Source organism: Talpa occidentalis, unplaced genomic scaffold (genome assembly GCF_014898055.3).
Source record: "Talpa occidentalis isolate TD23 unplaced genomic scaffold, MPIMG_talOcc4v2.1, whole genome shotgun sequence".
In the NCBI taxonomy this organism is placed as follows: domain Eukaryota; kingdom Metazoa; phylum Chordata; class Mammalia; order Eulipotyphla; family Talpidae; genus Talpa; species Talpa occidentalis.
In genome coordinates, this window is record NW_026555331.1 from 119,826,078 (window position 1) to 119,849,231 (window position 23,154).

The 23,154-nt window shown below is 36.3% G+C and overlaps 2 protein-coding genes across 3 annotated transcripts in view; one reads left to right on the plus strand and one right to left on the minus strand.

Moving 5' to 3' along the window:
- The window catches only part of CCDC146 (coiled-coil domain containing 146), a 92,812-nt gene that overhangs the window by 54,503 nt on the left and 15,155 nt on the right, over positions 1 to 23,154 (minus strand). The gene's annotated exons all lie outside the window — the stretch shown is intronic.
- Positions 5,432 to 9,344, plus strand: FGL2 (fibrinogen like 2). Its single transcript, XM_037511070.2, has 2 exons — positions 5,432 to 6,306; positions 8,477 to 9,344. The coding sequence occupies exons 1-2, from the start codon at positions 5,691 to 5,693 to the stop codon at positions 9,181 to 9,183; spliced, it is 1,323 nt and encodes a 440-aa protein (XP_037366967.1). The 5' UTR covers positions 5,432 to 5,690; the 3' UTR covers positions 9,184 to 9,344.

Consider the following 23,154-nt stretch of genomic DNA (forward strand, 5'->3'; position numbering starts at 1 on the left):
AAGTTGTGATATGCTTTATGGAGAAAACACATGTTAGATAAACTTCCTTCAAGTGTGAATTATAGTTCTGTTGGTCATGATTTCCATGTCAGTGAATCAACAAGACACACTTAAACAGAGACATTCAAAATAAGAATTTATATTAGTTGATTCACAAAAATATTTTAACCAGAGACTTGCAGAGACCTAACCCTCTATTTCCCCTAGGAGTAATGGTTCAGTATTCGCTAATTTAATATTTGTGGTGACTTTATAGAACATGACAGCCATAATTAATGAGAAACAAAGAGAAGATGCAGAAGCTACAATTTGATTTTCATGATTTCTTTACTATGATTTTGTTTAATGTCTAGAAATATAAAGGCAAACTTAAGATTAATATCTAATACAAGAAATAAAAATGTTTTGTTTCCTCAACATTTATTATACAAAGTTTCCTAAGTCTCTGGGAAGTTAGAGAGATGATAGCAATTTTGAAGGCAGGCTCCATGAATCTCTTGAATCCTCCATGATCCCTGGCTTGGTGTGAGTTACATAGCAAGAAGAGATTTTATTGGTAGATATTAACTAATGAATATTCCAAAGTGTAATGGAATATTCCAGATTCATAAAATTCTAATCTTATAAGACTTAGGTATTAGCATTAGCACACCAGATAGTATATGTTCTGCAGTCTCATAAAGATAGACCTTTGACTGTTTCTGCCCTCTACTTCTTTCGATCAAGAATTCACATAATAGATCTTTCGAGTATTTTGAAAAGTGCTTTAAACTTTTTTTAATGGCAAAAGCACACACTCCTTAACTATCAAAAGCTCTTGAATTTATTAAGTTGGAAACTATAAATTTGTTACATTAATAAGTATATAAGTGAAAGGATTTTGGTACTGTAAGTAATGCTTTTCATTAAACTTACTTCCTTTGGTACAAGTAGAAACATAAGGAATTTCCTTTAAAAAATTTATTAGGGAAAATGAAAATTTACTTTTGAAATTTGATCCCAATATAATAAATGCAGATCCTCTCTTGGATATAATTTGTATAAGAAAAAAAAGTCTAAAAATTTTCTAAATATAGATTGATGAAACTAATTTTCATATGTGGCTTATAGAAACAAATCTTGCTACTTTAAAATCCCATCATATACTGGTATTAAATAATTTGCTTAGATTTGAAGAACAAAATTATAAATGGGAATAATGTTGCAGCTTTGGGTTGAGGGCAGTGGTAGAGTACTTGGATGTATTCTGAGTTGGCCCCGAGGAATCAGTAGCTTACACTAGGCTAGCCGACACCAGGCCAGGCTGGGCGTGAGAAAATCCAGAAAAACTTCCTAGCAGGCAAAAGAAGGCAGACGCCAAAGTCAGAGGACGGAAATTCCTTAAGAGTTGAAAACAAGAAGTCAGCTCTTCAAGTTTTTGATTATTTAATGGTCACCTCCTTGAAACTCTAAACTTGAAACTCTTCATGACTGTGCCCTTCTGGTTCTTGTCTTATATCTTAAGAATTCTTTTAGTTCCTGTGTTTACAAATTGGCGTCCATGTTCATTCTCTGCTATTCCATACTTAGATGTCCACTTGTTCGTTAGCTATTTCTACTTGATGGCTTGTCAATGTATTCAAAACAGAGTAATATTTCAACAGTCTCCCCAACCTACTGCTCCCTGTCTACTCTCATTGCCACAACATTACTTCATTTAGAGTTATGTTTCATGTTCTCCCTTAGCCCTCTCCCATTTCTCATCACTTATCAGATCTAAAGGTTTCTAGCACTCCTTGTCAACTGTGTGTGTGACCCTCCTTAACTATCACAATGGTTCACCATTGAACGATTGCTTGCCGCAACACTGATACCACTTACCCAGAATACTGTTTTCTGCTGATTTCTAGCATAAGATTCATTCCCACTAAATGGCCCTGGGGGAAGAAAAGGCTCAACTCAAGTTTCAAAAAAATACAGCATACTTTATTTTCCTTTTGGTCAGTCATAATACACATTAGCATATGACTGATTTTTCTGAGCCACTTGTCGCAGAACTCTGTTTTCATGTAACATTCATCAACATCTAGTCACTCATGTTCCAGAACACATATATTGGGAACACATGTGTTGGCTATTAAGATAGCCTCTACACTGCTCTTCCCTGTCTCTAACCTTTCCCTTTCAATGTATCTAGCATTCACTTATAGATTAATTTCTCTGAAGTACCTAACTGATTATATTATTCTCTTGCTTAAAAGACGTCAGTAGTTCCCCACTAATTTAAGCAGTGATTTAAGTATCAGGCTCTACACAACACAGTACCAATGTATTTCCAGTATCACCTTTCTCCTAAGTGGCAGTGTGGAACAGGAGAAAAGGCATGACCTTTGGAATTATATTCAGGTTCAAATTCCAACAGTCTCTTAAAAAGTGTATTGCTATAGGCAGTCATTTATTGCATTGACGCCTTTCTTTGCTCATCCTCAAGTGTAGGTAGTAATTATAGAGATGGGAAGACGTAGTACAATAGTATTTGTGAAAGTGTCCTGCATGATTGTGACACAACAGTCTATGACCCATGGGTTAAAAGCTCATTAGATGGGTTGAGGCTCTTTCACATGGTAGAGACTTAGGGTCTGCCTTGTTGTAAGACACAAGACCAACGTTTTAAATTGAGAATCTAGAGGATCACCTATCAGTGTAAATGAAGACTGGCTAATAAAGAAGTTCTCTGCCTTATTTGGGGGATATTTTTATGGATCCTAAAGGAACAGAAGTAGTTCTCACAGCACATTGAGGCTTTTTAGGTACAACTAAGCCATTGGTCCTTGGCTAAGTAGAGTGTGTAGGGCCCAACAATTAACAGCAGTACTTGGAAAGCAAATCCCTGATTCAAGCAGATGAAACAAAAGGCCACTGTAAGAGTTAGAGAGATGCACTTTTGTTAGATTTAGAAACTTCTAAAAGTGCTTATGATTTCACTTGGAAGTTCAAAATGAAGAAAACACAAGGTCCTCAAAACTCCTTCCTACGAAGGAAAAAGGATTTTTGTTTGACTTGTTCCTCAGTGCAGTCTAAGTGTCTGGAAGAGTGTCTTGCATGCAGAGCATGCTCAGTTGATGTATGATAAATGAATAAACAAAAGGAACAAATAAATGAGCGAATTTCAGAAAGAATGAAAGAGGTCATGTCATCTATAAGCTCTAGCATAGTGCAGAGTATATAGAAGATCCTTAGTAAGTGCTTGACTGGCTAAATATAAGGATTTAGACTCTAGTCAGTCAAGGGCATTTAATAATGTATCACAAATTAAAAAACATTCCTCTATATTTCTACTTTATAAAATATTTTATAGATTATCATTTTCTTTTTAAAATTATCTAATCATTCATTTATTTCTCTATTTACAATAGGATAGTATCAGTTTGAAAGCAAGGAAATAAGAAATGGGGAGATTAAATAGATATTTTAGTCAAAAATTAAAAAATTTTTATTTTCAATCAGTTTGAACACATTTAATGGAATGAGGGGTAAACAAAACTAATCTTTAAAAAGGTTGGAATAAGATGGAAGAAAATGAGGCATAAAGTGTGCAGAACATGTTTGACAAATTTGCTTGGAAAGTATGTTACATTTAAACACTGCGTTTTTACTTGCCTGTAGGAAGGGATTGAGTGAGGGGATACTTTGCCCTATTTTCGTTTGTTTTTCCAGCTTTAATGTTTTTTATGCAATACTTTCCCTTTTTTACTTAAAATTATTATTAAAAATTTATGTATTAATCTCTAAAAAAGGAAAGAAAGAAAATCTAAAATTTCCTTTTTATAAAATATGGTGTATAGAAAACAAGAAGCTTCAGATAATGATTCTAAGATATATTTTTGTATCCTTACTCCTTTTCTTTACAGATATATTTTTCCCACATATGTATACATGTTAAGTGTGCCAAGTTAGTACACACACACACACACACACACATCTTTATGATTCAGTCATTTTTAACTGTGAAGTTCCATCACTTTAGAAAGAATTTCTTTAGAGACTATCTCTCTCCTCCGCCCCCCCCCCCCCAGTTTTCTTATGTTATTTTAAAAGTTACAAGACAGGGGGAACTGGTTTTATACCAGAAACCTCTCAGGTAGATTTTTTAAAGTAAACCCTCATAGTTATTTCTTGTCTCTGGGATACTAATATGATCTGTTGTGTAGTAATACACAATTTGTGTAATGTTAAAAAATAAATAAACCTACATTTTTCCCCCTTAAGCACTTCACTCAAAGTTTTATAGGTATCATTCCTGTGTGAGGGAAGAATTGCCAAGTTCCTCCTTTAAAGTCCTATAAGCCAAGGCTCAGCAAAGTTAATAACCTACATATTTGATTCAGGGGCAGAAGCGGATCACATGAGTAATATTCAGCAGTGAATATTATGGTGGAAATGTAAGGTGAGTCTGGCACATTTAGAGAACAGGAATAGGGTGGTTTGGGTGGAATGAAGGGGGTACATAGAAAAGTCAGAGGTTAAAGAAATAAATGAGGCAAAATTCAGAGCACTTCAAGCATTATAATTAAGAATTTGGATTTCTATCAGTCATTTTGAAATTGTTTTTAAAGCAATACAATTCCTTTTTAATAAGAAACCTTATAGAGATTCCAACATATAAAACATAGTGAAGGGTTTCTCCATTTGAAGCTTTCCTGTTCTAAACCTCTCAGGAGAAAAGTTTGAAAACCATGAAAAAAAGTTTGAAACCAAGAAAAGTTTGAAAAGTCATGAATGTTGACTGTTTTGGGGCAAAAGCAGTGCTCTAGCACGTGCATAGATACCAGGTGGAGGGACCTGCTACAGGCGGAGCCCTCGGGGTGACAGTGGGAAGGAGGTGAGGATGCTGGAGGCTGGAGAGGACCCAGAACAGAGACTGGAACAGTTCAGAGGCACATTTGGGCAGCTGTGGCGGATGACACAACAATCACAAAATGGTAAAGGCCAAAGGAGGAGGCTGCTGGTTTTGGTGAAAGACAAGGATGTCCTTTAACTGCGTTTCAGTCATGGAGACATTTCTGGGGGACTCTGCTATGGTCAAAGGAACAGAAAGTGGCCCCCTTTTCTCGACCAGTTTTCTTCCCTTTTTCGAATAAATGAGATAAAATTGCACACCAGGAGTTATTTTGAAATCTTCACTATTTTTAATTTTTCAAGTGTTTAAGATGTCACCTGAAAATCTAACATCTTGAGGAAAACACAGGATCCTCAGTGCCCTATTTGAAGAAGGAAAAGGCCCCTTTCCATTTTTGTAAGATCTCTGTTCTGCCAACAGTCTGGATAACGAGCACATTAAACTTTATCTTGAAAATCCAAAAACCTCTGTAGGGAGTTAAGGGTAATTAAAAGATTTACTTCAAGGGCAATGATTTTGAAATCCAAGATTTTTCTGGTGCCCTCTAAAACAAATGAAAGAGAAACTTGGTAAACACGTGCATCTAACCAGCGGCAGTAATTCCAAAGCATGCATATTTGAGAGTAAATAACAGTTTTTGCCAAACTTGAAGAGGACAATCTCCTCTTCCTCTGCGTTTCCGAAACGGGTGATGCAAGCGCTCCCGCCCTTCTGAGAACACAGACCGTCTGACTCAGGCAGGCCGGCAGCCGCCGGTATTAAACGCTCCAGCCCTGCACACTTCCCCGCCGGCGTGAGAGCCACCGCCAACATGAAGCTCGCGAGCTGGTGCTGGCTGGGCTCAGCTGTCTTTGCTGCTTATGGCTTCTTGGTTGCGGCAAACAATGAAACGGAGGAGATTAAAGATCAAACAGCCAACGATGCGTGCCCGGTGAGACTAGAAAGCAGAGGGAAATGCGAGCAGGAAGGTGAATGCGCTTATCAGGTGAACCTGCCCCCGCTGACTATTCAGCTCCCGAAGCAGTTCAGCAGGCTCGAGGAGGTGTTCAAAGAAGTCCAGTACCTCAAAGAAATCGTAAATAGCCTGAAGAAATCTTGCCAAGACTGCAAACTGCAGGCGGACGACAACCGTGAGCCCGGCAGACACGGGCTGCTCTTACCCAGCACAGAAGCCCTGGGAGAGGCTGGAGACAACAGAGTCAGAGAATTAGAGAGTGAGGTTAACAAGTTGTCCTCTGACCTCAAGAGTGCAAAGGCGGAGATCGACGGGCTTCAGGGTCGCCTGGAGAAGCTGAATCTTGTAAATATGAACAATATAGAAAATTATGTTGATAACAAAGTGGCCAATCTAACATTTGTTGTCAATAATTTGGATGGCAAATGTTCAACTAAGTGCCCCAATCAAGAAAAAATACTATCACGTCCAGGTATGGATAATACTGTTTTCTTATCATTTGTTCATGAATGTTCTACAGCTAGACAGTATCTATAAACATTTACCTGAGCAAAGAAGTTAAATAGATGACAGCTGAAATACGTGAGCCTTTTTATTTATCAAGGTGGTGCAGGAAATCTATTATCTTTGCAAATATGGCCACAGAAATCATTTAGTTTCTAATTACAGAAATCATAATTAGTTTTGTGTCCCTGAGATGGCACTTTCAAATTTCAGAGATGTTATTTGCTGATGGTAGAATTACACACAAACAGAAGCAGAGACAGAATTTTTTTAATGTTCCTAGTGCACTTAACTCACCTATCTGTTCACTGAAGTGTTGGAACAATGGAGATAAGGCAGTGTTTGCAGTTGTGCTGTGTTCACTGGAAATTCATTTCTCATGTTTGGCTGACTGCCCCTTCTCATGTAGCAACAAGAGAGCTTGGAAAGATTTTACCATGTAATCTGCATGCAGTTCATAATCCCAAATATCTAGTGAAAATGGGCGATTTTTGTAGATAGAATGGAAGCAGCTATAAATGGCTTCAAGTGTGTGTGAGGGTTTTTGCTCTGTAAGTCCTCGTAGCACAAAAACATTTTAAGAGCTTTAGTGTGATACTAAGAGAAGAAAGACCTTATTTCTTGCTCTCTTTGACCTTATGCTAGAAATTCATGCATATGGAAATATAACCCATACTCACCATACAAATGAATTGAATGAACATGAAATAAACTTTAATAAATATACTGTTACCCATGGTGCTGGCTCCCTTTAGCCCTGGCTTTCTACCTGAGTTCCTGGGTCACTGCTGTCTTCTTGCACCTTGGAAGGCCATCTCTGCATTACCTCTGCTTATATCAGTGAGGCTGAAGGGACATGGTGCCTAAGGCAGGGATCACACTCATTCAGAACAAGCACTTCTTCATGTATGCTCTACCCCCAGGGCATCTACCAGTGAGAGTAAGTGGAGGCTGAGGGACCAATGTCCCTAATACTTGGGGCACACTGTACTGCACCCTTCATACTGCAAGGCCTCTAGAGGGTCATGTCTTGGCTGACGTCTCTGAGCATACATGAGATTTGACACTCTATGGCAACTTGTAATAACATGTACAAGATTGTATTGTCTACTTTTCTACTAAAAGTTTTGGGGAAATAGCTGAATATTTTGAGTTCTAAATATACATAAATAGATTTGGGGGGGTGCAGAGTAGCTTATGATAAATTTACCTATCTGGGACTAATTTTAATAAAAATTATCTTGTAGTAAATATCTGCATTCCTACAGAGCCATGTTCATTGATTATTACATTTATCCTGAACATAAACTAAAAGGAACCTGTAGTTCCTTTTTAGAAAACCTACACGTGAAACTTTGACTAAATGTTTTCTTAAATAATACATTCAGAAAAAGAATATTGTTAAATTATGGAAAAACCTTTCTCTTTTACTTGAGCTTCTTTATTTGTCAAGTTAGTGAAATGAATGTGAAGTAAGAACAATGTTGGATGTTAGAATTTTAGTGCATCACTTGGAACATATTCTATAAAACTGCTGATAGTGGAAGCTACCAGCCCCTTTAGGTGAAAGGAAATAATAGCCTGTGCTTTTTTATGCGAGAAATGCAGTTCTTAGAGAGTTGGGATCATCTGACTTTTAGGATCAAGGAATACAGCGGTTATAAAAACAGGTTTTGCAGCTAGCCAGACTTGAGTTTGTGCCCTGGCTTTGGCACTTACTGCTTTTGTGAATGTGGGCAAGCCCCTCATCCTCTTTGAGCTTAATATTCTCACCTGCAGATTGGCAATAATATCCACATCATAAGGTTCATGTGCAGATTTAGGGTGAAAACATTAAATCTTTGGCAGAATGCTTAGTAGCCCCACCAAATATTATTACAACTATTGCTTTTGTTTATTTCTTCTTCTTGTTTGTTGTCAATAGTATTACCAACCAAGAGTATGTTGGAGAGTCTTGTCTGCTTTATAACACTACACTCTACTTTTGAGACCATAACAAGCATTGCTAAGCAGGTCCAAGTAACATTTCATGATCACCATTGATTGAATTATCAAACTGCTTTTGTATGTATATAGAATTCATCAGATGTGTATATTTTATTAACAAAATCCAATGCCTTTCTTTTTCCCCACTTCAGTTCAACATCTAATATATAAAGATTGCTCTGAGTACTACACAATAGGCAAAAGAAGCAGTGAGACCTACAGAGTTACACCAGACCCCAAATATAGTAGCTTTGAAGTTTACTGTGACATGGAGACCGTGGGGGGAGGCTGGACAGTGCTGCAGGCACGTCTCGATGGAAGCACCAACTTCACCAGAACATGGCAAGACTATAAAGTGGGCTTTGGAAACCTCAGAAGAGAATTCTGGCTGGGGAATGAAAAAATTCATCTTTTGACCAAAAGTAAGGATATGATTCTAAGAATAGATCTTGAAGACTTTAATGGTGTCAAACTCTATGCTTTGTATGATCAGTTTTATGTGGCCAATGAATTTCTCAAATACCGTTTACACATTGGTAACTATAATGGCACAGCTGGAGATGCCTTACATTTCAGTAAAAATTACAACCATGATCTGAAGTTTTTCACCACCCCAGATAGAGACAATGATCGCTATCCTTCTGGGAACTGTGGGCTCTATTATAGCTCGGGCTGGTGGTTTGATGCCTGTCTTTCTGCAAACTTAAATGGCAAATATTATCACCAGAAATACAGAGGTGTCCGTAATGGGATTTTTTGGGGTACCTGGCCAGGTATGAGTGAGGCACAGCCTGGTGGCTACAAGTCCTCCTTCAAAAAGGCCAAAATGATGATCAGACCCAAGAACTTTAAGCCATAAATCACTAATATGCTCATTTTTTCTGGTATTCATAATATATTAGGGCAATTAATTCCTTTAGCACTTTGGAATACATTTCATACTTCTTTTTCCATGGCAAAAAAAATCACCTTTGAGCAGTGAGTTCTTATGCTATAATACATTTGAAATAAAGCTGAAAATATACATACTTTAAAGGAATCGTTTGTTGCCGTTATGCTGCTATCCAAATGAACACTTGCAATTGAGAACATTTAAGAATTGCATGTTAGTTTTGGAATTCTCTTAATTTCTATTAATTGAAAAGTTTTCTATTGCCTATATTACTTGCTGTAATTAAAAAACAATTGTTTATTCATCAAGCTAGAATTTTACACAAGTAACATGCATTTTGACTATGACAGATACATCTGAAAGTCTACCGCTCATTTCAGGCCATAAACAATTGTTTGGGTGTTTATTTCTAAATACCCTAACCTCATTTGATGATAAACATACTTAATTTATGGCATTTATTTTGGCAAGGAAGATCATACAACATTTTAGTTTCCAGGCAAAGGAAATATATACAAATAAACCTGTTCATGCACCATTCATGAAATGTAAAATATTTGTCATTTTAAATATTTTCAAATGTGGTAGCATAATGTCACTTCTAAAAACATTTCAGAACATTGATTTAATCTTAAAGAATATGGTTTAAAGGTAATTCATTAACAGTTTATAACTGTTTAAGGTATTTGATGGTGAAAACTGTTTAAACATAAAAATTAACTTCCTCTGCTCTATATGTTAGTCATTTAAAATTTAAGATTGCTTACTACTGTGCGAGACTACTGGGAGGTTTCCCTTCCGAGTGGTAGGTGTGGGTGGGGAATGAAGCATTTATTTATAGGCTACAGTACTCTGAAGATCAATTTTATATCTCAAGTGATATAATTAAATGATTCACTTCATAGAAAACTAAATTTTATAGGACAAATAGATAAATCTATTTATTAAAAAAAGCCATGAATTTTGAAAAATACAGAAGAGTAGTTTAAATATTTCAACCCTAACTGACTTATTGTTTATTTAACCACTGGAACATTCAAGTATAGATATTTATTTTTCTAACCAAACAAGAGTATCTGGAACATTTATAATTCATTAATTGATTCTAAAATGCAAGTTATTATATTACAAAAATTATAAAATGTAATGCATTAAATTCATCATTGTAAAAAGAAATAATTAAAGAGAACATCAGTATTCTTCTGCATATTTAAAATAAGTTCTAGAATAAAATTTGAAATAATATGCCATACTATATGTGAATTTTAGAAATATATTCAATCTTCAATACGTAATGTGTTTCTAATACAGTAACCAAGTTTTTGAAACATCTTTACAAACATGCTATTATTTGAAACTAATTGAGGAGGATAGTTGCTTCAGATGAAAAATTAATTTTTTAAATATTATCCCTTATTTTTCCTGTTTTTTAAAAAAGACTTAGATAAGTTCAGTTTCATCTACTATATAATTATTCATATATGTATAAGTTAAGATTTCTGCAATCAAAAATACATTCATCATGAAATACTGTTCTAAAGGAAAATAGCTCATATAGAGTGTGTCCACTAACTTAGTGGGAACTAAATATTATTTCAGGAGATTTTGGTGAATAATTCATGAATCTATATATTCAAAGGCTTGTCCTTCTATGTTTTTACCATATGGCCAAGGATCGAAATTTCCATTATACTTTTATGGCACTTTTCTAATTAAAAATTCTATAACATAAAATTTCCTCTTTGAAATCATTTTATGTTACTTTTTATAAAATATGGACTTTGATTGTCTTCAATATGTTCATGGAAATAGGTTATATCTGCGTCTCTTGCCTTAATATAACTTCACTAATATGTGCTATTGTTCATAAATGTGGATTGACTAATAACAAATATATTTTACAGTCTTGGTTCCATTTTAATGGCTAATATGTTATGTTAATTAAGACTTTATTTCTAAGCTTTATCATTCTTTGAAAGTATTGACTAAACTTGGGTTCTTAGAAATTCCAAGTGGCACTGACTCTCTGATCACTGAGAAAAACAATCAGATTTTTCTGATCAGTAGTAATGTTCCAAATAAATGAATGAAATATTCATCCAATAAATAAAGAGTTTAAATGCAGAAAATAAAAGATACCCCAGTAACAAAATTTGCTGGCCTGTATTTTTGAATAGCTACCCAAGAAAAGGTTTTAAAGGTAACAGTGATGGGTAGTGTCATGATGATAAGCTCTTATGTAGAATTCTTATTTTCCTTATGTATAGATATGTTTACATTGCATGTCTTTAAAAAATCTTGTCCAATAAATGATTTAATCTTCATCTCTATTTCTTCAGTGTTGAAGACATTCTGAAAGGCTGTATTATGTTTACCTAATTTAGATGCTATCCTTGGCTTCTTGAAGACTTTAATGAGTACTATTTCATCAACAGGAAGGCAGAAGGAAATACAGGAACACCATTGTCTAATTTCCCTATAGAATACTGTTGACACACTTGAGACAAACATTTCAGTTTCATTTTGCTGCATTCAACTCCATCTCTTTATCCACCATTAATTTTTTTTTAAAGATTTATTTACTTATGCATACAAGAATGGAGGTACAGGCGAGAGGTGCGAGGGGTGAGAGGATTCACCAGAGACGGAGGGGAACAGAACAAGTCAGGAGAGGTCTTCTTGGCCATGTGGTTTGCTCCCTGCCCAGGGATCGAACTTGTGCTGCAGTGGCTGTGGTAAGCTTCATAGGTTGCATCTTAACCCCTTGCGCCAACAGGCCCTCCATCATTAATGTTGCTGCACTGGTCCAGACCTCATCATTTAGGCCTGGATGTAATACAAACACTTTCTAATAGTAGCCTGTGATGAGAGATTTGACCTATTCCAATCCATCCTCTGTATCACTGCCACAGGGATTCTTCAAAAGTCACTTTTGATCCTGTTTACTGCTCTGATTAACCTTTCAACAGCTTACTATGTGATAAAATCTGGCAAGTGAGTCCTTTCGTGCACTGATTTCTGCCTAGCGTTTCAGTATACTTTTTTCCCCCCACACTCCTGCCATACTGAACATCTTGTTGTTTTTAGATTAAATCATGTTCTCTCATATTTTCATTACTTTGTAATGTTCCCCTTGGAGCTAGAAGGCCATCAATCCCTGCTGGGTTTTATCTTTTCACCCGCAATTAAGACCAGAGACTCAGGTACTGGATTTGCTGGGTTTGAATTTGCAAGTGGTATAATCATGAGTCAGTTACTTAATCTCACTGTTTTTCGGTTCCTTCCATTATGTAACAGGGATAACAATACAATTTGCCTGGAAGAGTTATTGAGAGCATTAAATGAGACAAAATACATAAATCTAGAACATAGATGTATTATCTACCTCCTCCCCTTTTCTGCTCCTTCTAAATAGTTCTCTTTTAGGGGTTATATTCCTTGATGACATGAGGAAGGGGTTGGCACCTCTACTTTTTGGTCCTCTGCTGTCCTATGTATTCTTTATCGCACATTACATTATTCAATAATTGTCTAGCTTCTACCCTGAAATCAATATCTGGCTGGGATGTAAAGAAAAATCAGGATGTTGTTACTCAAAATGGTTCATAAAGATATTACCAACAGAGGAACCAGGGCATCCTCCGGGAGACAGCATCCCAAAGTTAAAAAAAAAAAACAAAAAAAAAAAAACCAAAAAACTTCTATTTTACTTTTTCCTCTTTAAAAAAACACCATGATTTAAGTAACTGATCAGCATCTTTCTAATGACACGCTCTCATAAAAAGATCTGCTTTTTTTTTTTTTTTTTTTTTTGTGGGACCCTCGCCGGCGGCCGGCCAGGGACCTAACTGGCGCTGCAGAGGCTGCAGGCAGCCTCGCAACTCAGCGCTCAACCACTGCGCCACCAGGGGAGGCCCAGGTCTGCATTATTTTTTTATTTTTATTTATTTTTTAATATTTATTTATTTATTTTATACAAGCACTGGGTACAGTCAGAAGCACGGGAGGGTGAGAGAATTCACCAGAGCCAGAGCAGGGAGCAGAGCAGGCAGAAGGACCGAAGCATACTGCTGAGGGGAGCAGCGGGCGGCAGGAGAGGTCTGCGCGCAATGTGGGACCCGCCTCCGGTGGCCTGGGAGCAGCCGGGGATCGAACCGGCGCTGCAGAGGCTGCGGGCAGCTTCGCAACCCAGCGCTCAACCGCTGTGCCACCGGGGAGGCCCCAGATCTGCATTATTTTTAAGGCTATTTTTTGCAGTAAATTTATATCACACCACTGAGGATATCTATTCCTCTGTTGAAAGCAAAAAACATATTTATTATTTAAATCAAATAAATATTTTTCATTTGCCCACAATGTGCATAGCATAGTGCTAATAAGCTTATCAAAGTATCTTGACTATTTTTCCAAAATAATAACTCTCAAGCTCTCAAAGTCTGAGTTTAAGCTCTAACATTCAAGATTTCTGAGTAATTAGGGATTATATTGTTTCTCTATTACGAAAGCCCTCATAAAAAAGTTCAGCACATTTGAGGTCATGTAAGATCTGAAAACTAGTTCAGTTTCTATCCTCTGGAAATTGGCTTTCTCATCTTCTACAAGAAGCAATTTATGCTTATGTTGTCAAAGTATCAAAAAAAAAAAAAAAAAAGGGTCCACAAACTGTTTGTGTTTGCCCCCACTCAGTAATGTATCATAAAACTTATTCCAGCTAATCTCAGTAACCCATTTTAGTTTTTTGTTGAGAGATTCTTGCTTCCTAAATACTAATACTAAGCGGCTGTCAGTTGCTGCATGCCAGATACACGCGGGCCGCTCCCTTAGGAGCATTTCCAGCGTTATCTCTCTTAGCTGTGATTAATGCTGCACTAAGGAGGTAATGTTTTACACTCACTGAAGTTGTCACTGAAAAAACAAACCGCTCTTATCTATAAACTGCCCACTGTGCTTCTTGGTGTATTACTCATGAAATGGGCTAATTTTCCATGAAAAATTATCTAAGGTAATTCCATAGTAAAGTACACACATAATAAACCTCAGTATCATTTCTGCTCTTTCTGTGTGAATCTATGAAAGGTTTTCAATTAAATTTCAGTTTAAGGTGAAACATCTCTTTTTGTATCATCTCAAAAACCGTTACGTAATATTCTGTTGACTGGAGATATTTCAAAAATTAATACATATTAAGTATGTTATTGTCCCTACTTAACATAGCTTTTAAAAATTCTTCCAAAGGCTAAGTCAGAATTTGTAACAACACTGATGGAGAAGGCAAATGAGCTTCCATGCTCTCCAAATACTACTTTACTTCCATGGTTACGTGGCAGGATTCAAGATGAAAACACTCTGCTTAAGTACAAAGCATTTTGTAGATTCTTAGAATCTAAAATATTTCTGATATAAACACCAAAGTTCTCATTTTCATTTGTCAAATAATTCCTTTAAAATGTGAATATCATTTATAAATGAATGGATAGTGGTGACTTTTTAATTTTTAGCATATATAAAGTAAAATGTTTGCCTTTATCTAATGAAGTAATGGATTACAAACTTAGAGGGATTTCAATACAATGGGTAGTTAAGAAAGTTGGATCATAAAACTGATTATGAGGGATGATGTGATACTGAATAGGAAAGAAAACTATTTTTCTTAGGAAGGAACTCTTTATTTTTTTAAATAAATTTTATGTTTATATTTCCCATACAATTGCAACCCCCTTATTTTGACCCCCATCCCTCCCCTCCCCACCCTCCAACCCCATAGAGTGTCTCTGGTTCATAGTTGTTTGTTGATTTTGATTTTCACTTTCTTATAGTTATTCATTTTCCTGGTCCCTTATTTAAGTTTTCTAGATTCCTGCTATGAGTGAGACCATCCGGTATTTTTCTTTTTCTTTCTGGCTTATTTCGCTGAGCATGATCCCTTCCAGCTCCATCCATGTTGCTGCAAATTGCATGTGTTTATCTTTTTTGAATGCTGAGTAATATTCCATGGTGTATATGTACCACATCTTCTTGATCCAGTCATCTATTTTTGGGCATTTGGGTTGTTTCCAAAGCTTAGCTATTGTAAATAGTGCTGCTATAAACAGGGGTGCAGGTGCTCTTTGGAATTGATGTTTCTGTGTCCTTTGGGTAAATACCTAGGAGTGGAATTGCTGGATCATATGGAAGCTCTATGTTTAGTAGGTCCAGAAATCTCCACACAGCTCTCCATAGTGGTTGGACCAGTTTGCACTCCCACCAACAGTGCAGGAGAAGGAAGGAACTCTTTAGACATTAACAAGAGAATGAAATGGCCAAAGGCATGAAGGAAAAGATGAGTGGAGATACAGAGGGTGAAAAAAACAACCTGAGGGTGGGGAAATGAGATTTTTGGAGAAGTTTTTAAAGAGTGCCACCAGAGGGACAGTGGGAGACATCTCTGTTCTGATGAGGAATTTTAGAAAGTTGCTGTGTGATGTGCTATGACACAACCACCTCTCTTCCTGAGGGTGCTCTTGGCATACTCACATTGCTTCCCAAGGCTCTGGAGGCAGATCTCTTGTACTTTTGACTGTGCTGAAAGGGATTTTAAGGTGGGAGAGAGATGGATAGGTTTTATGTAGTTCACAAACTATGTGTACAGTGCATGGGGTTGCCCCATTGTTGCCCCAGGGAGCTTGACGTGGTGCTGCTGTGGACCTTCAGCCCTGCGTCCTCCTCTACATCCACCACATCCAAACCTGTTTTACATATCTTGCTTCTGTGAGGATTTCCACTGGGGAAAAGTGGTAATTTTAAAAGATGGTGAAAACCACCATGGCTAGGCAGTGAGGTACCCTTAAAGGACCATAAGCTAAGAAATGTATTATTAGTGTAAAGTAAGGTTCAGAGAACTAAATGACATACTGAAGATGGTCCATACAGAGCTAGAACTCAGACCCATTTTGCTGAAATACTCCCTCAGCTCCCTACCAATCAGATATTCTTTACAGACCATTAATAATACTTAAGATATATTGAACTTGTATATTCTTAGATGTAGTCTTTACTGACAGCAAAATTCCCGTCTTCTTAATCTGAGATTTGATATCTGGTAATACTTAAAACCCCTATTTCACATCTCTGCTGCCTCCCAGGCATACCTGTTTGCCTCCACTAGGATATGTAAGGGCTGGGAATATGTAAAGAATTTTGCCTCAGAAAAGAATAGACTTGCATAAGATCCTAAGCTTATCCTATGCCGGCATCTCCTTTGTTTTTCCTTATCAACATATGCCCTGGATGGATCAAAGGTTAAATATGATGAATCAAGCTTTCAATGTACTAAGAGAAAATACCAGAAACAACTTACGATCTCAGAGTAACAAAGGTCTTAATTAAGTATGACACTAAATCCTGAAGCTGTGAAAGAAAAGATCAATAAATTTAAGCACATAAAAAAATTAACTCTATATGAAAGAAAACCACCTTAAGCAAACTTAAAAGAAATCAACAAAAGATTTTTGCAATGTGTATTATACACAAAAGGCTACTTTGTAAATGTATGAAGAATATCTATGAATGTATAAGAAAAACTATACCATACAAAAAATGGAAAAAAGAATGTGAACAGAACTCACCCAAAAAAGGAAGTACTAAATAGTCTTCATATTAACCATGATTCTAGCTTCTGTAAAGTTGATGTTCTAACATGTTCTCCACATACCTATAGTGTATACACCTTGTTCTAGACAACCTCATAATGTGCCTGAGTCACCTTGCCTTGTTTTTACCTCTGTCATCAGCCCTTCCTCTTCCTGGAGGCATGCTTTCATGCAAACTAACAAACCTGGAGTCCACACTCTTGACTGGCCCCTTCACTAAAAAAATCTCATTCTTGGACCACTAATCATCCCAGTACTAGATGCTAAGAACTAGGGAAATCTTCTAAGCCCCAGAGCCTGCAGAAAGTTTCAAACTAGGCCACCCTAGACCTGTTTTCCCTATCTCCTGCATGCCTTCCCAAGGAAATCACAATAATGGCTCTTGCCCACAGATCCCTCTTTTCCCTCTGCCTGACCAATCCCGGTGCTTCCCATGTGGCCCCAATGGCATGACATACCCTCTTAGGAACAGAGACTAATATACCATCATTTCAGTGGAAATTGTCTTAACATTTTATATTAATATACTACATTTCAAAGTAGTATTAGCCACATGAAAAGAAGCTCCACTCCTCTCATATTAAGATAAATGTAAATAAGGACCATGATGAAATATTTTTTCCCCTTATCAGAGTAACAAAGGTTAAAAAATTAGTACACAGTGCAGGTATGAGTAAAGAAACATTCATTTACTGTTGGTGAGAACATAGATTATGATAACCTCTATGGAGAGTACTTTGGCAATAAAATAAAATATCTAAAGCACAAATTGATGATTGATCCAATGAATTCACTTTTGATCTATACCTAAAAGAATTGAAAGCAGGACCTTGAAGAAATATTTGTTCATTTTGTATGTATACATACAATGCAATATTATTCAGCCTTAAAAAGGAGAGAGATCCTGCTATCTACTACAATATGAATAAACTTTGAAGACATTATGCTAAGTAAAAAACCAGTCACAAAAAGCAAATACTTGACCTCTCCTATTGCACCTGCTCCTCCCCTCAGCAGTGTATTTCGTGAGTCTGCCTGTTCTGTTCCCTGCTCTGTCTCTGGCGAATCTTCTCACCCTCCGGCACATCTGGCCTGTACCCTGATTCTTGTATAAATAAATAAATAAAATCTTAAAAAAAATCTGTTAAAAAAAAGCAAATACTGTAAGAATAGTGAAATTCATAGAAACAGAAAGTAGGATGGTGGTTACCAGGTGATGGGTGGAGGGGGAAATGAGGAACTGATGTCTAATGCCCATAGAGTTTTTGTTTTACAAGATGAAAAGGTTCTGGGGATCAGTTGCACAACAATGTGAATGTATTTCATATTAAAATATATTTAATGTGAACTGAAACTTTAAAATTATTTAAGATAGGGCTTCCCTGGTGGCGAAGGCAGTTGAGCGCAGCACTGTGAAGCTGTTTGCAGCCTCTGCAGTGCTGGTTCATTCCCGACTGGGGAGATACCCACATGAAACAGCAGACCTCTCCTGTCTCACCTGCTGCTCCTCTCAGCAGTGTGTATCAGTCAGTCTGCCTGTTCTGTTCCCCGCTCTGTCTCTAGTGAATCCTCTTACCCTCCCACACATCGGGCCTGTACCTGTACATCGGACCAGTTCTTGTATGCATGAATAAATAAATCTTTAAAAAAGAAAATAAAAAATAAAATTATTTAAAATGGTATATTTTAATTATATTTAAGTTTTTTTTTTTTAATGAGCAAACCCATTAATCCAGCAACCACAATATTGGGAATTTGCCCTTTTATTATGATTGCTCCTGTGAAAATGATACATGTGTAAGGTTACTGACTCTCTATCATTGGTTGTAATAGAGGAAGATTGGAAATGAATTGGTAAAAGTATGCTTCATTTATGCATTGAAATACTATGTTGAAAGCATTTGAAAGAAATGTATATACCTATCCCAAAAAGCAGGTGTGTATATTATATTGCCACTTGCTTATTTGTACATAGACTTCTGTAAGGCTGTCTGAGACTGTTAATAAGGTTGCCTCTGGGGAAGCAGAGTGCAGATTGTGGGAAGGGGTAGGAGGCCATACTGTTTTGTACCTTTTGAATTTTTGTACTATATGCACAGTTTACATATTAGAAAAATAGTTTAAAGAAAAAAGCTAAACTCATGGGTGAAAAACTTTATTACCTGCCTCTGATACTCTGTTCTTTAACTTCCTAGTCTTTTTACTTTACTCTTACTACTTGACCCTGATTTTGCTTGCCTAATGAAAACTATCATATTGTCTTGTTTTAGCTGACTTTTCTAGTTTTGATGACTGCTGACTCATCTGTTGATATTAACTGTAAATCCAGTTATTGAATAGCCAATTTCTCAAGTCTTCCCTGCTACTTTCATATGAAAAAATCTATCCATCAGACAAGAATATCCTCTCCCTGCCAACATACAAATAAATAATATTTCATTTTATATTGTATTAACAATGTCCTGAAAAGGACATTATTTATTTTATTCCTTAAGCTTCCATCTTTTAGTGCTTAATATATTCAAATAGTTTTTGAATTACTAAAGATGCTGCTTTGTAACATGCATATTCTCCACTGAGAGTCATAGCTTTCAAATGTCAACTACTTTCTCTCTCAAAGGAGAAAACAACACCATTAAATGTTTCCTCTAATTCTTATTTTAAAAAACAACATCTGTTCAGGGACTACTAAGAAAAACAGTGAATGAGTTTAGATTATTATCTTTAATGTTTAATCAACTTGCTACAATAGTAACTAAAGAATGAAAAATAGAGGTAATAAAAACTTGATTGACTATATAAACACAATTATGCTCATATACACAGACAAGGTTCTCATAATGTCAGGAAAGAATTGAAAAAGAGTAAAGGGAAAGAGGATGAAGGGACAGATTAGCTTCAGAAAGTATGACCACTGCCACATTTTCCTCTGGTTTCTAGCCCCAAGTCTGGCATATGGTTCATACACAGTAAAGATTGTCCAAATAAATACAGGAAGATAATGTAACAGACAGCAAGAAAAGGAACTGCCAGTGTTTCTATGTCCCCAATTTTTTACACTCTTCTAACTCCCACTTGCTACTTATCAAGCCTCTTCAGAGAGCAAAGTTTTTCTGACAGTCTTCATGTTGATCATTTGGAAGATACCAAGAGTAAGGATACCCTAACAGAACATTTTTTCTCTTATCCTAAACTCTTCTGCAGTGTATGATTTTAATGGTGGGATTTGGAGGTGTGACTCTACAAACTGGAATATGGCTATCCTTATAATCCTCATATAAATCTTTAATTTTTATAAATAGGTATGTTTTAGCAATATTCCACATTTTTTAGAGTCCCAAGGTCTTTTCCATACCAGAAATATTTCTAAATTTCCTCCCTAATGTCAGAGTTTAATAAAATCAACTTTATGGGAAAAATGAAACCTAGGGATCCTATCTGTATTGTTTAATAAGTTATCAGACTGTTTAAAGTTTCTTGACAACCAAATAAAAGCTTGAAAAATCATTCTTGCAAAAATTCCTGGGTGTGTGGAGGAAAAGTATAAACATGCCCACAATATCAAGTCTTGTAGAAAGATTTAAAAATAAATTTAGTAGTTTTTTAAAATATATTTCCTCTAAGCACGGCTTTTAGTGAAGTGTGGGAACTAAAGAAAGGATGGGGAAAATAATGAGGATTATTTAAATAAGAGTGTTAAATATTTATCTTTTTTTTTTTAAAGATTTATTTATTTATACAAGAACTGGGGTATAGGCCAGATGTGCGGGAGGGTGAGAGGATTCACCAGAGACAGTGTGGGGAACAGAACAGGCGGACGGACTGAAGACACTGCTGAGGACAATGTCAGAAGCGGGCGAGACAGGAGAGGTCTGCCATGCCATGTGGGTCTCTCCACGGCCAGCTGGGAATTGAACCGGAGTTGCAGGGGCTGTGGACAGCTTCACAGTGCTGCGCTCAACCTACTGCACCACTAGCAAGTCCCCTATCTTTATATTTTTAAATGCAGTTTACTTAAAATGTCAATTTGTAAAACCCTATAATAGAAGTGTTTATTGGAAGTTCAAAGAAGGACCTCCCTGGTGGCACAGCAGTTGAGTGCTGGGCTGCGAAGCTGCCAGCAGCCTCTGCAGCACCAGTTCAATCCCTGGCCGCCAGGGAGGGTCCCACATGGCACGCAGACTTCTCCTGCTGCGCCCGCTGCTCCCCTTAGCAATGTACTTTGTCAGTCTGCCTGTTCTGCTCCCTGCTCTGGCTCTGGTGAATTCTTTCACCCTCCCGTGCTTCTGACTGTACCCAGTGTTGTTTAATAAACAAATCTTTAAAAAAAAATGGCATCTTTGCTTCTTAAAATAAAAAAAAAGTTCAAAGAAGTGTGAATGTCAAGCAAAGAATGTCAGCTGAAATAAGTGGAAAGGTAAGAGACAGGAGACTTGGTTCCATGCCTAGCTCTTCATCTGCTTCCTGTGCAATCCAGGGCAAGCTTCAATCTTTCTGAATCTCTAAGATGGAAATAATGATATTTTTAAACTTCTATTCCTATGGAGTTGCTATGAATATTAAATATTCAAAACTATTTTGACTGTAGGCTCCTTGAGGGCAGAGATCTTATTTTTTCATCTTTGTAGGCAGTTATTTGATTAATTCATTCATCATGTATGGGTACTGAATCTAGTAAATGGATTAACACAATATCCCCTATTATTCATCAAAAAATTATTTTCAAATCTGACTTGCAATGAAAACTTAACACAAATACATTTATTACATATTTTCTAAGAAGTCAAACAAGTTCATAGTTTTAGTGAAAAGGTCACATAGCAACAAACAATCCATCTTCATCTATTTACCTACAATTATCCGCACGCCCTCCATATTCTACACTTAAACAAAATTTTGTACTTTATATTGATTCACACTTTTATTTCCTAAGTGTTCCCCCTTCATACTTCTCAAATTCCCATGTGTTACCTTTTCACTACTATTTGGCTAGGTCAAATCAAAGCCTTAGCAAAGATTATTGCAAGAATTATTTTCAGGAAATGAAGAGAAGGGAGGAATGAACTGGCTTTTGGTGAAAAGCCAAAGGCTTAGGCAAGATAATTTCATGTTTTGATTTTGACTCTCGGCATTAAAACAAGAATGCTTTATGGCTTCTAGTCTTGGAAAGTTCAAAATTTGACCTACTGACATTTGACTACTGAGGTCATACTTAGAAATCAGTGCTACTTTACATAGCCACATACAGATAGTAGTAAAAATCCTAACTTGGGGAATTAATACCATGAAAATTATAACATATTGTTTGGATGTGTGACAACTTCAAACATGATGTTTTGAATAAAATGCACAAACTGTTAGTTTAAAGAATGATTTTTTTATTTACAAAAGAAACTTGGAAAACAAAGCCATTTTATGATAAATATTTACTATTACTACTTGTCTCTGGTAAGACATTGAGAGAAGCACTGTATAGGATACAAATAGCACATGACCCTTGCCATGGCATTGGATGAAACAAGTTACATATGTAGCCCATCAGAGTGTGTGTTGGTGTAATCATCTTGGAAAACCATGTGAAGCTATCTGATGAAATGGAATACAAACACAGATTATGACACAGTAACCCTATTCCAAAGTATACACCTAAGATAAGTGAATGCCCAAGTATTAGAGATACAAAATATGATTCTGGGACTTTATTTATAATAAAAACAGGAAACAACTCAAATATCTGAATAGAATTGAATGGACAATTTATGATATTTTATACTATAGAACACTCTATAGCCATAAAAAGAAAATACTATGAATTTCACAGATATGAGTCAAAGAAGCCAGACACAAAGAAAAACATACTGTGTGATTTCATTTATATGATGTTTAAGAAGGGGAAACTAATAATGTAAGTCAGAATAGTTGTCATCTTTCGTGGGAGAAATAACTGGAAAGAATCTCAAGGGAGACCTCTGAATTGTAGGAAATATATCTTAATCTGAGTGGGAATATGCTAGGTATAAAGAAGAGATAAATTCAAGAGATATTTAAAGGAAATACTTAACTTTCAAACTGACAAAGGAACATAAAGGAGATTTAGGATTAGGGGAAGAATGAATTCAGTTCTGAATATATTGTTTCTAGGCAGATGTAAAAATTCATCTAACTGTATACTAGGTAGAATATTTGTGAACCTTGCCAAAACAATTTTTTAATAAAAAAATAGAGCAGGACCAAATCTTCATTGGATGAAAAAAAGTCTGTGGGGTGCCAGGTATCATAGTCAAGCATCAAGGGCAGATTGGTGATCAGA

What these genes read in the sequence shown, in the direction of transcription:
- FGL2 (XM_037511070.2), top strand. Translation starts at nt 5,691, where the DNA reads ATGAAGCTCGCGAGCTGGTGCTGGCTGGGCTCAGCTGTCTTTGCTGCT. An exon ending in AAAAATACTATCACGTCCAG is followed by an intron (nt 6,307 to 8,476) that starts GTATGGATAATA and finishes TCCCCACTTCAG; the next exon opens with TTCAACATCTAATATATAAA.